This window comes from Tauraco erythrolophus, chromosome 8 (assembly GCF_009769465.1).
Source record: "Tauraco erythrolophus isolate bTauEry1 chromosome 8, bTauEry1.pri, whole genome shotgun sequence".
NCBI lineage: Eukaryota > Metazoa > Chordata > Aves > Musophagiformes > Musophagidae > Tauraco > Tauraco erythrolophus.
The window spans coordinates 1,233,856-1,255,806 of NC_141472.1; the positions used below are offsets into that span (position 1 = coordinate 1,233,856).

The 21,951-nt window shown below is 42.9% G+C and overlaps 1 protein-coding gene across 19 annotated transcripts in view; it reads left to right on the top strand.

Annotated features, from left to right (window-relative positions):
- MAP2 (microtubule associated protein 2) overlaps nt 1-21,951 on the top strand; it is a 66,967-nt gene that overhangs the window by 34,072 nt on the left and 10,944 nt on the right. For 3 of the 19 annotated variants that reach the window (XM_086616076.1, XM_086616077.1, XM_086616079.1), the window contains 6 exons: nt 639-4,448; nt 4,694-4,900; nt 5,314-5,448; nt 9,671-9,732; nt 14,315-14,468; nt 16,678-17,021. In XM_086616076.1, the coding sequence (XP_086472202.1) occupies nt 639-4,448; nt 4,694-4,900; nt 5,314-5,448; nt 9,671-9,732; nt 14,315-14,468; nt 16,678-17,021 (4,712 nt within the window). Of the gene's footprint in view, nt 1-638; nt 4,449-4,693; nt 4,901-5,313; nt 5,449-9,670; nt 9,733-12,825; nt 13,012-14,314; nt 14,469-16,677; nt 17,022-21,951 lie in introns of all 19 variants that reach the window. The other 16 variants (XM_009991818.2, XM_009991819.2, XM_086616088.1 and 13 more) reach the window with 10 other exon arrangements.

Below are 21,951 nucleotides of genomic sequence, written 5' to 3' on the forward strand. Positions count from 1 at the left end.
TAGTAACTCTGTTGCTGATTTACACATAACCGTGTCATGATAGCAGTAATGTTTTTGTTATTTGCCAAAAAGTAAATGTCAAAAGTTGGTACAATTAAAAAAAATGGCCTCTTCTGACACTTGTGAAACCTTTTGTACGCATTATTTATTTAGTTTAGGCTGCATGTAGAAGAAAAATGCAAAAAGGATACAGAAATGTATAACTATGTATGTTTTAAATGTCAGCAGCACACAAAGATACTATTGATTGGACTTGATCTAGCAAACTTTACTCATGCAAAACTGACATAAGCTACAGAGTAAGGCAAAGGGTACCAATGAGGTGAGGATTATTTTTTGATTTTACTGTTGTATACAAACCAGGAAGATCAAGTATTCACACAAAATAACCTCATTTCAGTGGTCACATATTTATATGTGTATGAGTCATGTTTTCACTATAAAACCTCATATATTTAAAGGAAACTAGAGTTTAACACTTTAAAGCAGATTTCTAGGTGGATGGCCTCGTTGCATGTTTGCATCTTTCTCCCTCTCCTTGCCATCATTCATCCCGAGATGTTGTTGTAAGCCATATGACTGCCTGCCTGTAAGTGCTTTAAATAATTTTGTTATAAAACCCAAACAAACTACTTCAGATTTACTTGCAGCCACGAAGATGGAATTCCGTGTCCAGGAGGGCTCACGCCCTTTCACAGCAGAACCATTAGACACAAAGCAACATGAATCTGGGAAAGACAGTAAGACTGGTGAGCAACCTAAACATGATGCCTTAGTTCCACAGCCAGCAAAACCAGAGGCTATAGATAAAAAGGATTCACAGAGCAAAGACAAAGAACAAATGCCTTCACCTCTATCAGAACAGATCTTGCAAACTGATTCACAAAAGAAAGGGGAAGCCAGTTTTGTAGAACCTGCTGCCAAGCCTCCTGCTTCTCAAGAACTAAAGGACTTGTCATCTGAACTGCCTAAAGGGAGCAAAACAGAAGAAAGGACTGCAGATATGCCCTCATTGTCCAACCAAGTTATGTCTGTGAAATTTAAAGATGACCTTAAAGATGTCCAAGATCTTGCCATCAGCCGTGGTGAAAGTTCTCTGTTGCTATCTGAACCCAAGGCAGAAGCAGCCAAAAGTGAACTTCCTTCAGGCCCACCTCCTGCTGTCTCCCAGGACCTTCCACTCAAAGACAGTTCCAAAACAAAGCAGGAACCCACTGACCAACTGTTTGCCAAAGACCTCACTAAAGATGAACAGATCCACAGAGAAAGGACACTAGCTCTGCAAGAAGTCTCAGCAGTAACTGTAGATGGCCTGAAAACGCCAAGCACCCAGAAAATCCCTGCATGGGGGGAGGAAAAGGACATGACTAAGGATGAGAGTGATGAGGAAGAAAGGTATGACTTCTATGATAAAGGGGAGGCTCGAATATTAGACGATGGTAAATTTACCACAAAACCTGAAGTTAAGACACTTTCCCCAGACAAAGCAGACTTTCAAAAGGGTGATGAAGCTAAAAAGTCACCTGATATTCTCAAAACAGAAAAAGAAATGGACCAAAGTGGGCTCCCAGCAACAGTGGACGTGAGAAAGGAGGTGCAGCCAAGCACACAGGTACCCCCAGCCAAGTTAAGCCACGAACTGACCCTTGAGAAAACAGCAGAGCACTCTGACACCACTCAGTTATCCAGAATAACAGAGAAAGCCCCCGAGGCACCAAGTTTAACCACTGACAAGACTCCTACTCTAGAACCTTCTCAAGAGAAGGATGTTGAAAAAGATACCAAGGAGGATAAGACAAGTGTTTCAGCACCTCATCAAATGAAAGAAGAGGAGGATCAATCAGGAATGTCGAAGTATTTTGAAACCTCTGCTCTGAAAGAGGAAGCCTTCAAAGCAGATGCTCTGAAACATGGCAGTGATTACTACGAGCTAAGTGACACTAAAGAGAGTGCGTATGAGCCTTATCAGACAGATCGTCTAATACCCGAAGACAAAGAGGAAGAGGAGGAAGAATTACAGACAGAATTGGATCAGCAGCAGAGTGTGCCTGCTCATGAAATAGGGTACAGCACCCTGGCTCAGAGCTTTACGCCGGACAAATCTGAAGAACCAAGTTCCCCAACAGAAAGGATGTTCACTATTGACCCCAAAGTCTATGGGGATAAGAGAGAACTGCACAGTAAAAATAAAGATGACCTAACTCTGAGCAGGAGCTTGGGACTTGGGGGGAGATCTGCAATTGAACAGAGAAGTATGTCTATTAACTTGCCCATGTCCTGCCTGGATTCAATAGCTCTAGGATTTAGCTTTGGTCGTGCACATGATCTTTCTCCCCTCGCTTCAGATATTCTAACTAACACTAGTGGAAGTATGGATGAAGGTGATGACTATTTGCCTGCGACCACACCAGCACTGGAGAAGGCCCCCTGCTTCCCCATTGATAGCAGAGAGGAAGATGAGCACCTTGAAGAAGAGAAAGCAACATCGGAAGAAAAAGTCCAGCCTGAGACCTTGGCAGAATCACCATTCCTGGCCAAAGATTATTACAAAAATGGAGCTGTCCTGGCTCCTGACCTGCCTGAAATGTTAGACTTGGCAGGGACAAGATCTAGATTAGCCTCTGTGGGTGCAGATGCTGAAGTGGCACAAAAGAAGTCAGTCCCTTCTGACACTGTTGTGGAAGACAGCAGCACAGCCCTGCCACCTGTGACAGATGAAAACCATGTAACTCTAAAAGCTGAAAGTCAGCTAGAAGACTTGGGCTACTGTGTTTTCAATAAGTACACAGTCCCACTCCCGTCTCCAGTTCAGGACAGTGAGAATTTAACAAGCGAAACCTGTCCCTTTTACGAAGGCACGGACGAAAAGCTGAGACGTGGCCTAGCTCCCGACCTCTCTTTAATAGAAGTGAAGCTGGCAGCAGCTGAAAAATCGAAAGAAGAATTCCTCACTGAAAAAGACTTAGGTCAGCACGCCACTGGCGAGTCTGTTCTGGCAAGGGACTTTGAGCCAGAGAAAAAAGAGAAGCTGGACACTGTGTTAGAAAAAAGTGAAGATCAAGTTGACTCTAAAGAGGTCTATCCCATTAAAGGTGCAGAGCCGGAGAAGACAAGACCTGAGGCAATCTTAGAAATGAAAGAAGAAGGCGTGGCTGATAAAGTTCATGTAACTGATGATACCATGTATGACAGAATGTCAGCTTCAGAGATGGCAAGAGAACAGGAGGCTGTTTCTTTGTTGATGGAGAAGGAAGAAAAGACTCTTAGTGTTGTTCCGGAAATAGCTGAGATAGAACCTCCAATAAAACCAGATTACAATGCTATAAAGCATGATTTGGAAGTGGCTGCAATGAGAGCTGACCAAGAATATCAGAGTCAGATCAGTGAGGTTGTTTCTCTCCCTTCAGGGAGAGACAAAGTCTCTGCTAAAAGAGCAGAGCCTGAACCCAAAGACACCCAACAGAAAGACCAGACCATCTTGTCCAGAGAAGCAAAGGATGCAGATGTACTTTCCAAGACCGAGCCTAGTTATGTGAAGGACAGCACCAAACTGTCAGAAACTGAAATTAAGGAAAAAGTCCCTAAGCCCGATCTGGTACATCAAGAGGCAGTCGATAAAGAGGAATCTTATGAATCTAGTGGAGAGCACGATCAGGCCCAAGAAGGTTCGAATGGAGAATCCTTGAAACCAGAGGATATTAAAGCAGAACCTCCAAAATCTCCTGTGTCTGGGGAAGAGACCCCTGCACAGTTACCAGCAAAGGAGCCTTCTGTGGAGCTCCTCCTTCCAAAAGCTGAGCCTCTCCAGGAAGAGCCTGCTGAGATTCAGATGGAGACCATACCACAGCCTGCAGAAGGAACAGAAAAGATTCCTGATACAACTGTGAAACCTACGGAAATCCAAAAGCTGCTGCCATGCGAAGTGACAGCTGGAGCCTCGAAAGAGGAAGAACATGAGGAAGAAGAGGTAGAAATAGAGCAAGAAGAAAAAGAGGAGGATAAAGAGCATCTTATATCAGAAATGCCCCCAGAAGCAGACTTTGGGAAACCTTCTACTGAAGAAATGCTAGCCAAGGGTGGCCCAGAAGCACTGCCTGAACTGAAAGGCATTATTGAGTCAGTGGTGACAGTAGAGGATGACTTTATCACAGTGGTGCAGACAACAGTTGATGAGGGTGAATCTGCTTCTCACAGTGTGCGCTTTGCTGCTACTCAGCAGGAAGACATCGAGACAGGGGATTCCCAGGCTGAAGAGGAGCTGGAGGTCGAGGAAGTGGCCGACATGCAAGTAGAGCCCAAGGAAGGCTCCCCAGAAGCTCCTGCTTCACCCCAGAGAGAAGAAATCCTGCTCACCGACTACAAGACAGAGACGTGTGATGATTACAAAGATGAAACAACAATCGACGACTCCATCATGGACACAGACAGTCTCTGGGCAGACACTCAAGGTGTGCATTCTCCTTTCTGTTTTGTCTGTTAAATATTTTTTTTCCAAATCATAATGATCAAAAAGCAAAATTATTATAGTTGTAATAGTAATCTCAGCATGTTTCAGAAAAATGGTAAAATAGTCTGCCTTTTCTTATTAATCCGTCTGCTCTGTCTTCAACTATTTTTCCCTGCTCCACTGCAGTATTGTTAACACTTGTTACTAATCTTTTGTTTGTTGTTGTAATTTGCTCTGATCCTACAGATGATGATAGGAGCATCATGACTGAACAGTTAGAGACTGTTCCTAAAGAGGAGAAGGCAGAGAGAGAATTGCGAAGATCATCTCTCGATAAGCATAAAAAAGAGAAACCTTTTAAAACTGGGAGAGGCAGGATTTCTACTCCTGAAAGGAAAATAGCTAAAAAGGAGCCTAGCACACTCTCCAGAGATGAAGTGAGAAGGAAAAAAGGTTCATTTAACACTCCCTATTACAATATATATATTTTTTTTAAAATTATTTTATTTTTTTACTATTGCGCAGTACTACGCGGTTACTCTGTTGTAGATGATGTGCACCTTAAAAAGTATTAACGGTAGTGCTTTTTAATGAGACGTTGCACAACTATACGAAAAGCCACGTGCAAGGCTCACTGCTCCACCAGTCCCGTTGCATTGTAGGCATCCCCCCTGATACTGGGTAACGCATCTGAGGTCCGTGCACCAGTACTCCCTGTCTTCCGAGCCGGGGCGCATGCACGCCGGCGCAGCACCGCCTGGGGTTGCAGCCGTGGAGCAGTGGGCCTGCCACTTTGATGTATTGTCGTATGAAACTGTTTGCTGGCTTTCTCCTGATTCTGTGTTTTTGTGTTTTCTTGTCCGTAGCAGTGTATAAGAAAGCTGAACTTGCTAAAAAAACTGAAGTTCAGGCCCACTCTCCCTCCAGGAAAATCATTTTAAAACCTGCTATCAAATATACTAGACCAACTCATCTCTCCTGTGTTAAACGGAAGCAGACAGGTGACTGCGTTCTGTTCAGTTATGCAATGTGGCTGGCAAACATAGACATGGTTTTTTTTGTAAATCTCATGGCTATAGCAGCTTCTCTATTTTTTTATTTTTTCCTCCAAGAATATCAGTCTTCACAAATAGTATTGCTTTTTTTAGTGTTTTGTATCGTTTTTCTTTTCTTTCATTCCTGATATTCATTTGTTTATTTAATGGAGGCCGTGATCATGTGTGCTTGTCATTGCTTGGCCCTCCAAGTGCTGTGGTTGTGACCTGGCATCGTGCTTATTATCGTGTGGTGGTGTAGGAATCTCTACTCATCATTTTGTTTGAGTTTTTTTGTGTTCGGTTTTATTTTTTTTTAATTATGCTTTTTTGTGGTGTTGTTTTTTTTCTTTCTGGTGTGAAAATGTTGACAGCTTAAACCATGGTATGCATTTCTATTATTTTGCTTTTTTACTCTCATGCATAATAAGAAGTGTTTCAGACTTATATTTTGTTGATTGATGTTATCTGCATTGACACTTCCCAATCTGTCACTGATGTTTATGCTGTACAGTCAAAATCCACAGGGGGAATCCAGCCACATGCAGCATGAAGCTGAGAGAGAAGAAATCTGGGCTCACACTTCGAACGCATTCCAAGCAAAAATCTTATTATTTGGTAGAGGAAGATGAAAGGCTGAAACAAATTATTCCTGTTACATTTGATAGGTGTATCATTTACAGGACCAAAAAGAACGCTTTCACCATTTTTATTGTATTACTTGTTGTTACTGTGAATTCAGGGTGGAAAGATGAACATCTTGACCTTTCTGGTGATCTTAAAAAAAAAAAAAATTTGCTAAAAGAGGCCAGGTTTTCTGTCATGTAACATAGCCACATGCTGCAGAGCGGTTGTGCATGACTGAAAGTAGGAATATTAAGGGAAGAGCCACGCACAGCAATGCAGAGCTACATAGGCCTCTTCTCATGGCTTAGAAATTGAGAACAGGATTTATCACCCATCCTATAGTTCAACAGTGCAATTCCAAAAGCGTTCCGAAGAAGCTGCTCCCATCCAGTTTTGCACCAGTGAGTCACTCCTGTTCTAAATTGGGAGCAGTCTCAGTATGGAGCTCTGGCTGGTGAGATACAGGAAAAGGATAGTTATGCGAGGGCAGCTTTAATACCGTACCCCAACTGCGTGAAGTGTCTATTGTGTCCTGGTTGTATTCCATTAGGACCACAGAGCTAAGTCCTCGGTCCCATCACCTCGCTCCTGTGAGGGAACCTGGCCTGTTTGCTTCCTTCATCAGGAGAAGCAGAGCCAGGGAAGGAAAGGCTGATGAGGGCCCCTCTTGCAGAGACGGCTCCTGCTCTTGGCCATCCTATCTTGCACTCTGGACCTATCAAAGAACTACTCAAGAGTGAGGAATTTTAAAAAAGGATTAAAACTACTCTTCTTGCCACCTCTTGCTGTTGACCGAAGCACAGCTTGATCAGCTCAGAAGTTATGACCCACAGTTCACATATTCTTTCCAAACAGCCGGAGGACTCAATAAGCAGTTGAAATGGAGGAAAACCATGTCAGCTGTGGAGCGTTCTCAACTTTGTCTGCACCTCTGCAGCTATGTGGCCGGTGCTGTCTTGCCCTCAGATACTCTGCCATGAACTCCCCTGAACTGTTCTGGCCCAGTAGCCTCCCGGAGAGGCCCGGGCCATACCGACAGACTCGCATAAGGAGATCTGCCCAGTGTCTTAAACGTGTGCTGCCTGGCAACCAACAGCTTTTTCTCTCTAACACCTAGTGAAGCATTAGTGATACATTAGTCAGTGTGAAAAAGGTAATATAAAAATGACCTCCCAGTACACGGAAATCCTGAGATTGAGAACAACCGAAAAACGGACCCCTATTGATCATAAAATTTGCAGTAATGTGAGCTGAACTTTGAGGTTTTTGCTCTAAAGCAGAGTAACTTGAACCACAAAGTGAACAAAAATATCTCTTAGAATGTTTCACCACACTCTGCGTTGCTGGAAAACTTGGTGTCCCTTTTTTTCCTTCTACCTCACCTTTTTATACTTAACTGATGGGACTTGAGGGGATATTGCATAGCATTGCACTCTCAGAGTGTAGGTGGCCATATGTTAACCTACATATCCCTGAGCCTGATTCAGCCATCCAGCTCTTTCCAGGACCTGGAATTTAGAGGGACATTGTCTCTTGCACTTTTTTCCCTTTTGCGTAAAAATATAGTACCATTTCTTGAAGCCAGTTTTGACTGTCAGTGTGTCCCATTTGGAATGGTCTTGTCAGCTTTAGTGACACCTGCCCAGTGGAGCCCCACCAAAAGTCCCTTGGCAGTGTAGTCTATACAACTTTGAGTGTATTGCAGTCAGTTAAAAACTCTTTTTAGTGTTGCTTTTACTATGACTTTAAAATGAAACATGTCTAGTCATAAGTGTCTACAAAAAAAAAGTTAGTATTTGTTCATATTTTCTGTGTAGTGGCCCAGGAAATGACATTTTTCCCCTGTTTTCTGCTCAATACCAGAAAAAAATTCCCATGTGACTGTGAGGTAAGGACTGGCAAATACTGGTAACTTACAGTGCCATTCCCACAAGGGTGGGATTGCTTTTTAAAACTCATCTTTGCCATTTGAAAAAGAAACTGCATGGCCAGTTCTGAGGAAAGAGTTGTGAAGTCTTTGTCTTGACTGGTGTAGTTCGTGGGTGAAACCTCAATCGACTCCTGTTTCAGTAGTGGCTGTGAGAGCCACTGTGCCATCAGAGGAGTGGTTAGGGTGGCACGGCCAGGACAACGACCCAGCTGTGAGCAGGAGTCACTATGTAATACGCTTCTGTTCTTTGTCTTCGATTTTGGGCTCACCCTCCGAGGTAAAACATGTTTGTTGTGTACTTAAACTGGCAGCAACACTGGCAAAGATCTCTTGTTCAGATGGAGAAGCTGTGGTGCTTTCAGGTGAGTCAGCACGAGCAGCACAGCGATGCTCTCCACTTGGTAGTGGTGGCTGGTTCAGGTTTAATACCAAGGGAAGGAGGAAAGAAACCATTTGTGATTATTTAGAAGAGATGCAAACCAGACCAAAGCCAGCAGTAACAGATGTGGTAAGATGTGGTGCAGGCGGGCTGTGCGGTACTTACCTGTTACAAATTCAGAAGAATTGATGCATGCAATTATATATTCTTTTACTCTTCACAAGTTTTATCTTCTACTCTTTCAATTAAAAAAAAAAAGACAACAGAAAACAAAGAAACAATGAAATTCTATTAAGAGGGTGGAACTAGAGTGAGAAGTGTGGCAGAAAACAGGGGATCTCCTCACCACACCTAGAAACTGCGTAGGGAAAGGAGAAAATTCATCAGTTCTGTCCTGTACGATGTATTAGGGTTGGTTTTACACTTGCAAGACAGTTGGGTTACAGCAAAAAAAATATCTGTGACCACTGTGCTGCTTCTGCATTTACTAAGGGCATCCTGGCACAGATGCCAAAAGATTTCACATCTAGTTTTTGTGTGGCAGATCACTTCCTGAACAAGTGTTGGAGTGAAATTAATAACCTGCTTTCCAAAAAGCTGGCCCATTCCAAAACTTTTCATAAGGATGGAGTCTAAGTCAGAGAGCAAAATGTTACCTCAAACCATGTTGTATCAGATAAATGAAATACTGAATTAACATACTTGACATGCCAGATAGAATTTGAATTGCTAAAGTCTGAGGGCTGGCACACTGACCTTGTTGGCACAACTAGGATGATTCAACAGTGATGCCCTCTCTTTCCATTAGGAATGTTGGCTGATGGTTTGAAAAGTGGTGATTTAAGGCGCTTCTCAAAATTTGCATTTGTGGATTACTTAAAGGAACCTGATTTTAGAGGACAATCCTGAAAATCGGGATGCTGAGGTGTCTGAGGATTGACCTTCAGAACTAGAGCCTCTTATCATTGTCAGCTGTTTTGCGAACTACTTACTGCAGTTTCTGGACTTTAGGAACGTGAACACAAAATTTTGTTTTGTTTGGAACATGTGGAATACCATTTTACCTTAAGTGTGATGAATATAGGACATTTTTAAGGGAGGTACGTTTCTGCATACAGTTCACTGAGAGTAATTCACAAAGTAATTGCTTTGCACAGTAGTTCCAAGGCGTTTAATTATTCTAATAAGTGTACTAAGTGGAAATGCTTATAATTTTTGATTTTAACTATCAAGTCTTTCTTTGGGTCTCTCAGCAGCAGGTGGTGAAACAAACCAGGCTCCTGGTGTATTTAAACAAGCAAAGGAAAAACTCTCAGTGAGTAAAATCACCTTATTGTTTATCTTTATAATCTCCTTTTGTCCTTATTTCAGATCTTTTTGTGTTAATTCAGTGTGTGTTCCATTTAAAATTTGTTTACTGTATTCATTATTCATTTAAAATGGTAATTAAAGCCACCTTTCCCGAATAACCTCTGAATTACAGTCCTGGGTAGTAGATGATGACGGTTTGCAGATCCATGGGGGGCACACAGACTCCAAACTGACTCATTTCAGCTCATAACTGGGAAACTGCTGGAGCTTCTTTACTAGGACAGTAAGAAATATCTGGCCAGGTTTCTAATCTGAGCCCACAGTATGGTTTATTACTGTCTTTTGTTGAAGGGCGATCAACACGTATGCAAAAGAAGTCAATACTAACCCATTTTCAGAGTCATCTGTGTTCATGGTGTGCTTGCTCTGAGAACAAGCGCTGCACAATCATTGTCTGAAATCATCTGCTTTCTAGACCCTTACGTTATGGCAAAGACCAGAAGTCTGGCCCTGCTTATGTTCTATCGCCTCACTTCTCTGATTGCCACGCTCACACGTCTTGGACGTTTTCTCTCCTGTGCCTCGACTTCACCTCTGCTTTTATACAGACCTATCCCTTTTTCTTGTTGTGTTTTTTTCCTGATTTTCAGCTTTTATGTCGTTCAAGTGCAGCCTTTTCCGTTCTCCTGGTAATGTTAGGTCGTCCAACCTGGTCAGTTTTGTTATCCATCTTCAGACTACAGCTTACATACTGCTTTGCAGAACAGGTTCAGGAAAGGCTAAGCAGTTCCATCTGCTGGAAGGAGCTGTGTACCTGCGGTAGTGAGATGCTGAGAACATTGGTCATGTGTTAGGAACATCTCTGAAATAAAGTAAGGTTTCTGCATCCCGACTTCAGCAATCCCTGAGTTTTAGTCAGGATTAGATAGATCTTTGTCCTGTGGACAGCTGGTGCTTCCAACAGCATGAATTATAACAGTATTGTATTGCTAGTGATGTATTGCTAACAGAGAATAAGAATAGTTTTCTGAGTAAAGCACAGGCAGGGATTGAGGCATGTGGTTTCTTTGGTTGGTCTACCAGCCTTGAGCATGTCACTGAAATCTGGTTGGGCCAGATTCTGCTGCTATTACTGATGCTAAAAAGTGTCTTGTTCCCTAAATAACACTGAGGGGATCTAGACTGTGATAACCTCAGAGCAGTACATTAGCTCAAGGTCGCGCCTTTTCCCCAGCTGTTCCATTGAAAGACCTCAGTCTCGTCCACCTTTAGCATCCCTGATAGGTGCACGCTGTGTGCAATGTCAGTGGAAAGAATGAGGTCTCTGCATTGTGCCTAGGATCTTCATCTGCAAGAGTTTTCTAGTCTCATTAGGGGAAACATTTTGCATGACGTGCAAGTTGAAAAAGGTGAAAACCACTCAGTGAACGTTTGGGCCCCAAACTGTGCGTGCTTAGTTATATCTCAAGTTCAGAAAACCAGGTGAAAGGTGGTTGCAGAATGTCTGCTTCCTGGAGCCACCCAACATGTTTCCACAGAGTTTCAGCATCAATAAACGCCTTAGAGGATTTGTAAATACGGCCCAAAGTTTCACTACTGGATGGGACCCATAAATTGAATTACGACAAATCAAAGTCTGGAGAAGCCTTTGATGTGACAGAAACATGTATTGTTTGGTTTCTGTTTAAAATAATTATTCACTGATTTTATTCTGTGTATTCTCACACAGTGAAATAAGTATTAAAAGAAAGAGACATAAATACATTGCAAAACTCATTCTAGGAATACGTTCTTGCTAGTAAAGCCCTTCCATCCTTTGAACTAATTTTTTATCTTGCTACTTGATGTGGATGATGATATCCAACAGAAGTCTTCTCAGCTGTGTTGTAGGACTGAAATTGTTTGTTACACAGTTCTGCAACTCTTAATCATGTTGATGATGTCATGGATGACATTCAGCAGACCAGCTTCAGTTTTCTGTAGGCTGAGTATGTAGCCTAAGCCAGATGCCTGTCAGTAGAGTTGACAACCCATTCTTTTCTCATTTTCTAACAAAGGCAACTTAAGGAGTAACTCAGACACCTTTTCTGAACATGGAGAGAGTCTAGGTGACTGACTTAGATCAAATGGCAGATTTTTTCAAGACTAAAGTTCTGTGCCAAATCCCATTGCAGGCTCATTGAGATTAGTCCTATGGGTAACTTCATGCTTGTATGAACACAGAGACAACCAGGACTGCGTTGCCAAGATAACAGCCTTGCAACTGTGCTTTGTAGTATGAGTTGTACCCGTGGGAGAGAAAAAAAAAGTGTTGCTTAAGCAAGTAGCTCTATTCTCTTTCAAGGAAATTCCTTTTTGCAAAGTAGTTAGGTGCTTCTGAGTGTCAATAAAGAATCTTCAGTCTGTCCTATTGATGCTTAATTGTTCTTTCAATGGGATATTACCATTATTCAGGATCAGACAAGTATCTGATCACAAGGATGTATCATGTCAGCCTTTCAGCCGTATCCAGTTTTCCTCCTCCCAGGACTCCACATCGTCACTCTATAGAGTGACACCAAGTGCACAGAATCCAGTGTTTGTGGTGCATTAGGGGTTCTGTGTGTACACAGTGGCACAAGAAGCGATACTGTCATGTCATTCTGCTGTTGTGGGAATACTGGTGTAACTTTGCTTTTATGATTCCCACTGTTTTATTCTTGACTGCAGCCTGGAGAGATGTATTTCAAATGCACAACTTAGTTTTATAGGAGCTCTTGGTGCTCCTGTAGTTTTGCACTTGCTTCTAATGCAGCCAACCAGCAGCCGTACCAGTTAAATGCTGTACCTGGCACCAGTTTTGTGCTATTAACACAAGACAAGAATAGCATCCTCAGAAAAAGGCACTTCCTAGAATCAGTAACTCTGTCCAGACCCAGATGGTTTCAGTCAAACAACACAGAACTCATGCACGTCAGAACTGCACAGACACCATTACCAGACACAGGAAAAGTATTAATTCATCGCTTGGCTCTTTTTTTTTTTGTCCATGTTGCATGTGTTTTCCTTTTGTCCAGCTTCATGTTGTGTTTTCTTTTGTTTGTTTTCTCATGACTAGACTGCCTCTTTGTCAAAGATTCCTGCCTCAAAGTCTAGAGCAAAGTTATTGCTTCCTCCAAGACCCAGCTCAGCTTGCTCATTAACTACTAAAAGGGCCACTTTTCTCGATACAGACAGTTGTTATGTACGGCCCTCCTCAGCAGGCCCAAGAGACTGCTTGCCCTGCTCAAAATCAGATGCTAAGGTAAGGTAGCAAAGTTGGTAGAGAGACTTAGCTCGGAGATGTGTAGGTGACTTCCATGGATCACATTCTCTCCTCGCTGAATTTGAGTAATTCTCTGTGAAGCTTACGTGGGACTACTTAGATGCAGTGGCAGGAAAACTGATTATCAGTCTACAGATTTGTGCTACAAAATGGATAAAAGCAAAGAGATTCTCCAGAGGAAACAAAAGTGAAATAAGTTATAACAAGAAGGACGTACCTTCTTTCTATTGATGATGTAGATCCTGCTTCAATGACTGCTAAGAAGGTGCACCCATTTGCATGTGGGTAAGTGGCAAAGAACAGCAGTCCTAATTTGCCTTCCAAGTTTAAAACATGTAGTTTTCAACCAGTTAATACTCTCTGAAAACAAATTCAGTCTCCAGTGTAGGAGGGTACAGTTATAATCACCAGCAATAAGGGCGGAAGCCAAATGCTGCAGGAACCTAATTTGGTTTATGCATTGGACTATGTTGAAGAAACTGCAGAATAAATTTAAAGAGATGTATGGCACTCCATCCTAGCTTCCCCACGTTTACATTCCCCTGTGTTTCAAGCCTACTTGATGCTGAGTTGATGACTATCCCCATTTAAAAACTGTTTTCACTATTAACTTCCATTTTCTGTATACCACTGTGCTTGGTGTGGCTTTTTACTGGTTTGGACCATTGTCATGTCTGCCTTTGGGAGGACCGTCTGCTTATGCAAGACTGTCTTTTGGCTGCCCATCCCATGAGTTCAAAAATATTCTAACGTACATGTCCATCGCCCTAACTCTGGTAAAAATAAGGTATCTGCTGATTTCAAAAAGTAAAAAGATTAGTATGAAAGGAAATAAGACACCAGGATTAACAGTCCTGCACTCAAAAATTGGCTGTAGCTAAAATTTTTTCTCCGTAAAAAATAATTTCCAAGTTACTGTTTGAAAACGCAAAAATTTCACACCTGAGCTCCAGAGAATTTTTTTTACTTTCAACGTGCACTAAAAACCCCTTGTTCCTTATTAAGAACCGAATGTGGAATCCAGCCATGTTTAGATCCAAGAGTATCTGTACATGTCTTATGTAGCTCAGAAGATAACTATTGGGTGTTTTGATGCACTCAATTAGCACCAGGGAGCTAAGCAGAGCGTCGGAGGTGGCTGGTTCCCCAGAGCTTCGGGTGTGAGTAGTAAACCAGGCCCATAGGATCAGGTTTCCCCTTCTGTGTATAGGTTGGGAGAAATTACAGCCCAGAGAGCGAGTTTTGAAAACTAAATCTTCCTTTTTTATTTTGCTGCTATTAGGATGGAGTAAGCAAGAGTCCTGAAAAGCGTTCCTCTCTACCAAGACCTTCCTCTATCCTTCCTCCTCGAAGAGGTGTATCAGGAGACCGAGACAGAGAGGAGAACTCTCTCTCCCTCACAGCTTCCCTTTCCTCTTCAGTACGACGGACCACCCGTATGTTTTTTGCATATTGACCCTCTCCTACTACCGTGAATGTCTCCCATGCTTGTTAGATTGGTCACACTGCCATAGCATCATGTGTCCCTACCTTTTACACAGCGGGGTAGGTCTGGGGTACGCTGTTGGAAATCAGAGCCCCAGAGACTGTTTTTGTTCAGATACCGAGTGCTGAGCAGCAAGGGCTTGAAACCAGGGTCAGGATGCACCCTTTCCGTAGTCTGCAGTGCCCAGAGCTAGGACTGCTCTTCAGACTCATCACTAATATTAGAAAATGCCTTTGCAGAGAGCTCATAGTGAGGTAAGATACTTAACACAGGGCATTTACAAACAGCAGCAAGAAAATGAGACAAATCTGAAGTAGGCAATAGAAAATATTCTGATGGATCTTGGAAATGTGAACCCAATATTATAGTCATTAACTTTCTGTTTCACAGTAATGATCTCCCTGTGCTCTAATCCTAGGGTAAAAACTCTGCTGAGAATAGAGATGTTAGCTAGTGGAGTGACTCATTGGGGGAAGTTAGAATAGTAAACTGGCAAGGTCCTTTTCTGAGGACCAATGTTATCAAATCACAAGCCAAAAGAAATTACAGGACAAAGAAGATCTTACCCCATACCCCCTGAACTTTTGAAGAGATTTGCATTCAGCCTAGGCCTCAGAACCTTGATGTGGCTCCCTGCTTTCCAATAGGAATTTGTCTGGTTTCTCTCTTTAGAAACCAATCTCAGCCCCTTTTAAGACAGCTTAAGGGAAGTAGATGATTAAATTCTAAAAAAAAAAAAAGAATTCCTTTGAAATACTTGGGTGATGCTCCAAGGGTTACCACACAGAAACCCTTTGTAAGCAGAGTGACCCCCAGCTGGCACAGCAGCCCATTCTGCTGACTAGAAGTGAGAGGCCGTTGAGCATTTGCCAATGTGCGAAGGGCTGAGGAATGAAAAATCAATATACCAAAGCTGCAGGGAGGGAGCTGGGGAAAAAAAAAAAAAATCATTCCTGTTCTGTCTCAATTGGTATCGTGAGAAGGTTCTGGTTTAGGGTTGGTTTGGAAAGAAAGAAACCATCCAGGAAAACTGGAGGTGAGAGTGGAGTATGTTCAATCTGTCTAATGAGTCATGTAGAGCAAGGAGTTTCTTCTGGACCCCAGGGGCAGCAGTGTGTTGTGTTTGGTCCACCACCATTAAATAAACAGAATGATTAACAAATAGTTAAATAAGAGTTTCATTAGTCCCACTGGATGCTCTAGAGGGGCCCATTGACTTTTTAATTCCTGAACGTTTTAAAGGTGAAAACACGTGCGTATCCTTTCGGCATGGGGATTCGCAGGCGTTGGGGTTTGATTTGGTCTTTCTCCTCCTGAGTATCCCAGAAAAGCTTTGCTTTAAGCAGCATCTGGAGATACCTCGGCTTCTGTTCGGTTGTGTTTGGGAGTTACCAGCAGAGCTGGCTGCAGGAAGCACAATGCCACTACTAAACTGGTTCTTGTGCTCCCGAAAAGTACTGGCAGTGCCATAAACACTGAACGGAGCTGCCTGCTACAAAATGTCACAGTATTTATTTGTTTTTAACTTGCGTGCAGGTGTAACTAGAATGGGACTTTTAATTAAGGGTGCCTTCTGTAACTGCTTTCTTTCACTTCACTAACGAAAAATAGCAATTGAACGTGAGGGACATTTGCCCGGACACACACAGAGCTGTGACTTGTTCATCACCTGAGTGCTCACCCAGGGTTCAGCTGCAGACACCAGATTGCCAGCAGTGGTATGTGACCAGCAGCAGCCAGGCACTCAGAGCCTTTAGTTTCAGGATTACAATCGGAATTTTCCCCGCTCTCTAGTTTAACGCCCAAATCCATTGGAATTGATGACAACGTTCTCACTGGCTGATCCAAAGGTTAGATACCATGGGTGCTTCTGGTCTCCTCCCCAAGACAGAGACTGATGTGATTGCAGGAAGCATAGGTGTTGTGGGAAGCACACCTATGTTAGGGAGCAGGGAGCTCAGTCACACGTGACAAGGTAACTCCTGGCAGACTGATGAGCAAAATGAGACGCAGAGACACACATCCAGCTGTTCCAGCACTCACACAGCCATCTTAGAGCTGTCTCTTGCTTGGCACACAGGGATGCAGTCTTGGGAGATACAGAGGGCAGAAGAGCTGTATTTCTGTGGGTCTAATGCTGTTTTTTTTCTTGCATGTAGGATCAGAGCCAATTCGTAGCAGGACAGGAAAAAGTGGGACTTCTACCCCCACTACTCCTGGCTCCACTGCCATCACTCCAGGGACACCACCAAGCTATGCCTCCCGTACCCCAGGCACTCCAGGGACACCCAGCTACTCCAGAACCCCACACACTCCTGGGACCCCCAAATCTGCCATACTGGTACCTACTGAGAAAAAAGTTGCCATAATTCGCACTCCTCCTAAATCTCCAGCCACTCCAAAGCAGCTACGAGTGATTAATCAGCCTCTACCTGACCTCAAGAACGTCAGGTCCAAAATTGGATCAACAGATAACATCAAATACCAGCCCAAAGGCGGGCAGGTAAGAATTCTGCTCTTTATGTTCGTTCATATGTGTTTCAGTCTTATGTGTGCACCTTTTGGGATAGGTATGGAATTGAAGCCGTTTTGAATGGCAGGGGCCAGGACAATCTTCAGAGAAGTATTTTGTCACTTTAAAGCTAACAGTGCCTCGCTGAGATGAATTGAAAACTGTGGAACAAGAGTTGGCACTCCATGCCACAGATATGTTTCAGCCTGAGTCCCAGCAGTTGCTGCTTACTTAGTCTTCATCAATACTGGCAAATGAAAGAGATTTGTTTTAATTCAAGCGAGTTCAGATTCAGCCTAGGTTGATGTTAGCAGGGTTGCACAGCACCAGGACCTTTTCCTGTGTCAGTTTATGTGACGTGCATTGTGTTGGGTGATGCTGATGACGGCTGCAGCCTCCAACCTGGTAAATCCACCCCAAGTTAAAGATGATGAAAGGGGACAGATATTAGACATAACTGTTTTTCTTGGGGCAGGGCTTGAATAAGCAAGAACAGGGCTTAAATTGTATAAACTGGAGAATGTACATAAGAAAAAGTGAATATGTAAGAAGGCAGATCAGGATTTTCTGTTCTCACTGTCTGAAAGAACAAGAATTCAGAGACATGTTGATGCAATTAAAAGCTGGGAAAAAAGAGAGTTTCGTACCTTGCAGAGTTATGCAATGAAGCACATTGTGGTGAGGATTGCTTTCGGCTAAAGACTGCACGTGTGTGAAGGGTAGCAGAATCCTCTGTTACTACAGACAACCAAACTTTGGAAAGGATAGTAAACATGTAGGCTTTTAAGCTAAGCAGAAGCTTTTGGAGACTGAGGAAAGATCAGATAGGAAGTACCAGAAATCTTCCTGAGCTGTGGTATTTATACCTTCCTCTGAAGAGTCTCTGCTTGATGCTCCACCAAGCAGAGCTATGGCCAGAGCTGGAATAGCCTTCTCTCATTTTTGGGCAATGCAGAAATGCTAACACAGATGGCATTAAAAGCCAAAATTATGTCCAAGCAATTTGTCTTTCTATTTAGAAGAACTATTTTTCTAGCTTACAGAATGAAGCAATCTATTTTATTAATGTTTTAAAAAAAAACCATTTATAACTTGTAAGAAATCCTATTTTATTTAGAAGCAAAAAGGCTGAATGAGTAAAAAGAATATGGCTTGCCAACAGTTGTGCTAGAAATATGGACAATTCCGTCTTGTGGGTGTAAACAGTTATGTTGATTTATTTTTTGTAAAAAGTACCTGTGCATTTCATATTGATTCTGGCCACAACCCCATGACAAAAACACCTGGTACCTCAGCTCCCTCTTACTTCCCTGAGATTGCTGAGTTACAGCAGTGGCAGTGGGAGTGCTTTGTGAAAGGTTCACTTCTCAACTACCTCCAGGAACAGGACATCAGGGCAGATAACATGCTCCCCTATTCAGCTGTCCTGAAAACAAGACATTCCAGAAAGCTGGGCTGCACAGTGTTTCCAGATAAGATGCTTTTATATATATATATATATATATCTATCTATATACACACATGAATTTTGAAATACAGAGTGGAACATACCGCACAGTGAGGTTTGCCAGATGCTTTCTCAGAAAACAATAATAAATTGGATCAAAACTTAACATTGCAACCCTGTGCCTACTGCAGGTCTTCCAGAGGAAAAAAACAACAGGCTCATCTAATAAACAGTAAGGTGTCTCTCAGGCGTTGATACTGTTTTCATGGTAAATTAACACTTTCAGTGCTTTCCAGGATTGGGACAGTAGCCAGTTACTCAGATAAAGTCGAGAAGAAAATGCCTCGGCAAAGGTTCTTCTGCCTTTATTTTGATAGGTGTCTATGTAATTATTTTGGAAGGAGTTCAGCTCCCATTTGACATATTGTGTAGCAGATGGTCAGGGTGCGCAGGGGCTCCAGGAGGCTTGGAACACAAGTTCAGACCGTGCATCTGGATTAGTGTTCCCCATAACAAGCCCAGCTGCTGGACATGGGGCTTGAAAGCAGCACCACGTTAGCCTGTTGTCCTCCTCCCTGCTACTCTCTGTGGACTGTAACAACCCTACAAGACCAGGGGGCCACAGCAAATTGTATTTCTTTGTGAACACCATGCCTAGACAGCTACGTTTCCTTAGCAGTTCTAGAGAGTCGTGCAGAGTCTTTGCTGGGTAGTGAAGAACGGCACAGCAGTTGGCATTTCACTCTTTCAGAAGTCACAGGGGAAATCTGCTGTGTGGACATAGTGCCACTGAAGCTAAAGCATTTTTTTAATTCCCAGCCATATGTGGCCACCGAGCTGCAGGTTGGGCAAAGAAAGACTCACTGAGTTTTTCCTTTGTCTCCTTTATGCCATGGTTGCTCAGTCTAGACAAGAGGTTTTAGGATTAGTTCTTTTCCAGTTCCTGCAGTTGAATTTTATAGGATCTGTAAGAGGAACACATGAAAGATAATTGAATTTCCTTGCATCTGCTCGCTTCTTTAATGTCTGGTGGCAAATACTGCACTGGCTGAAATGAGCTGTTGTCTGCTAGCTGCGTTTAGTGAAGATGCAGGAAACAAACAGAGAGCTGCTCAAGTTTTATAACCTGAACTGGATGGAAGTGCTGATAGCAATAGCCGCAGGAAAAACAAGCAGACAAAAAGCCAGCGTATATCTGGGCAAGTTAAGTACATAAACATGACATGCAAATCACTACAGGAGCACAGATATGCAGCCCAAAAGTGTCATTTGGAGACAGACTGTCCTTTACCAGAGGCATATCTGAACCTAGCGCAAGGTCTTTTCTTAGCTTACAGCTGTCCTAGAGAAAGCAGCTGTGCTCTGAAACTGCCAGAGGCTGAGGTGCAGAACTGAGGAAGCAGGGGATGTTTGAATGCTAAATAAATCAAGAAATGCAGTGCTTCAGCCTTGAATTTCATCAAAAGCTCATCAGACAGCAGACTGATTTTAGTTCAGCTCTGACTTGCCAGCCTCAGAAACAAAGAAGGGGAGAGAAATCACTCCACCTGAAAGGTTGGGGGGGAGAAAGAGCATGCTTCTAGGGGAAGCAGCAAGCTAACTTTGCACCGTGTTGAGCTCCTACTAGGAATAGATGGCGTGAGGAGTGTGTAAGTGGTGGTGTGCAGTCTGGAGAAATGAGGGCTTTGCCGCTCTGTGATGCAGCCAGTAGGTGGTCGTCTGGTTTTCTCTTTAGAGTAGAGTATGGTGAAATGTATCATTCTTGGCAAAGCTCAGAGGCGACTCGCTCATGGGTACGTCTGCTGGGCTTCAGATGGATTTTCGCACCGCATCAGCTGTGGAGGAAATGCTGTGCTTTCAAAAGTAACCCGTTTGCATCTGTTATATCTCAGACAGCCCAAGGGAAGCATGGGGGAACTGGGAGAAAGGGTTGGAAATCTGTTTCAGATGCCAAGAGTGGGGTTTTTCTTTTCCGTTCAGATTTTTTTTTTCTTCTTCGTGAAATTCTGTCTATGGATGTGGTTTGTACCGTATCAGAGTACAAAAGTGCACCAGTTGAATCTCTTCCTTACTGACCAGGCAGAGTGTTTATAAAGAATCATAGACCAGCAACCAAAGATAAAGCCAACCTAGATTTCTTTTACTTTAATCTTAAAATGTATACTTTAAAACTCAGCCGTGTGCAAGAACTCCAGTGGATGCGAATCAGAATAGCTTCATCAAAGTAAATGGAGCTGCTCAGACTAGAATGCCATGCATGAGGTTTATATTATCACTAGCTATAGTAACAGCCAGGCACCTTGTAAGAAGTAAGATGACACAGAAAAATGAAATACCTAAGCCATGTTGAAGAATGAAGTTTCCCTTGAAAGTATTTAGGAAGATTAAGGAAGAACTTCGCCCTCTTCCCTAAACTGTAGAAAACAAAGTACAATTAGTTATGGATCAGAAAGTCTTGAATAAATGAATGACACCACTATTCACTAGAACCTGTCCGGAAACCACAAAAATGCTGGCAAGGAGAATAGGCATCTGCATTAGATGATAAAATAAATTGGCACACGGAGGGATAAGACATCTCAGAGCTGGGCAGAGGAGGAGGCTTTCATGGATATCTGTCGTTGTCTTTGCACAATATTTTGTTAGCTTCAAAGTCAGTTTGGCAGGAGAGCTACCCCCCCCATACCCCCATCATCACAATTTATGACCCAGTCTGCAGAGAACAGTAGGCTCCTGAAGTGTTCCCTGTCTCAGCTACAGCCTGCCAGGTTGCAAAGTCAGTGCAGAGACAGACGGGTCTGGTGGCCCACCAAGAGAGGAGAGAACTGCAGGTCAAAAGGGTATTCAGAAAGTTCCCCTTGAGATGGCATCTTATAAGTCCGCTTCATCCTGTTTCACATGTCTTTGCACCATGTTTATGAAAATTGATGACAGCCCAGAAATTAATCTGAAGATCTAGATTATGTGTTATCAGTTCACTGGCTGATGAAGAGTGTCCTAAAAGGTAGTGGAGAATATAGACCCAACAAAAAGTGCTACCTGAGCTGTTGCTGGGTCCCATTCTGTCTCTCATCTCCTTCTCACATATCATGCAATTTTTCTCCAATCCATTGTGATCTGCAGCATAACTAAGCCAAAACCACTTTGGCCCAAGTTAAGAGAATGTCTCTGCTCAGGACAGTGAGGAACATAAATGAGCTTTTAAGGTTCAAGCTTTGGTGCTTTCCCCAGCCAGAGCCACAGGAGGCAGCTGTACAGAGAGATATGGATTGACGTTAAACTACTTAGCTAATGAGAGACTGGAAGGCAATTGTTTCCACCCTGTTAGCTGCATTCATTGCAATAAGTTTGTGCATTTATCAAGTCAACAGTTCATAACTGTAAGATAAATTCATCTCTGTCAGTCTGCTTTTGCTTCCTTTATATATTCCCATTTTTTTTCGATTTGCAAGACGTTTGAAGGGAATTGTTCTG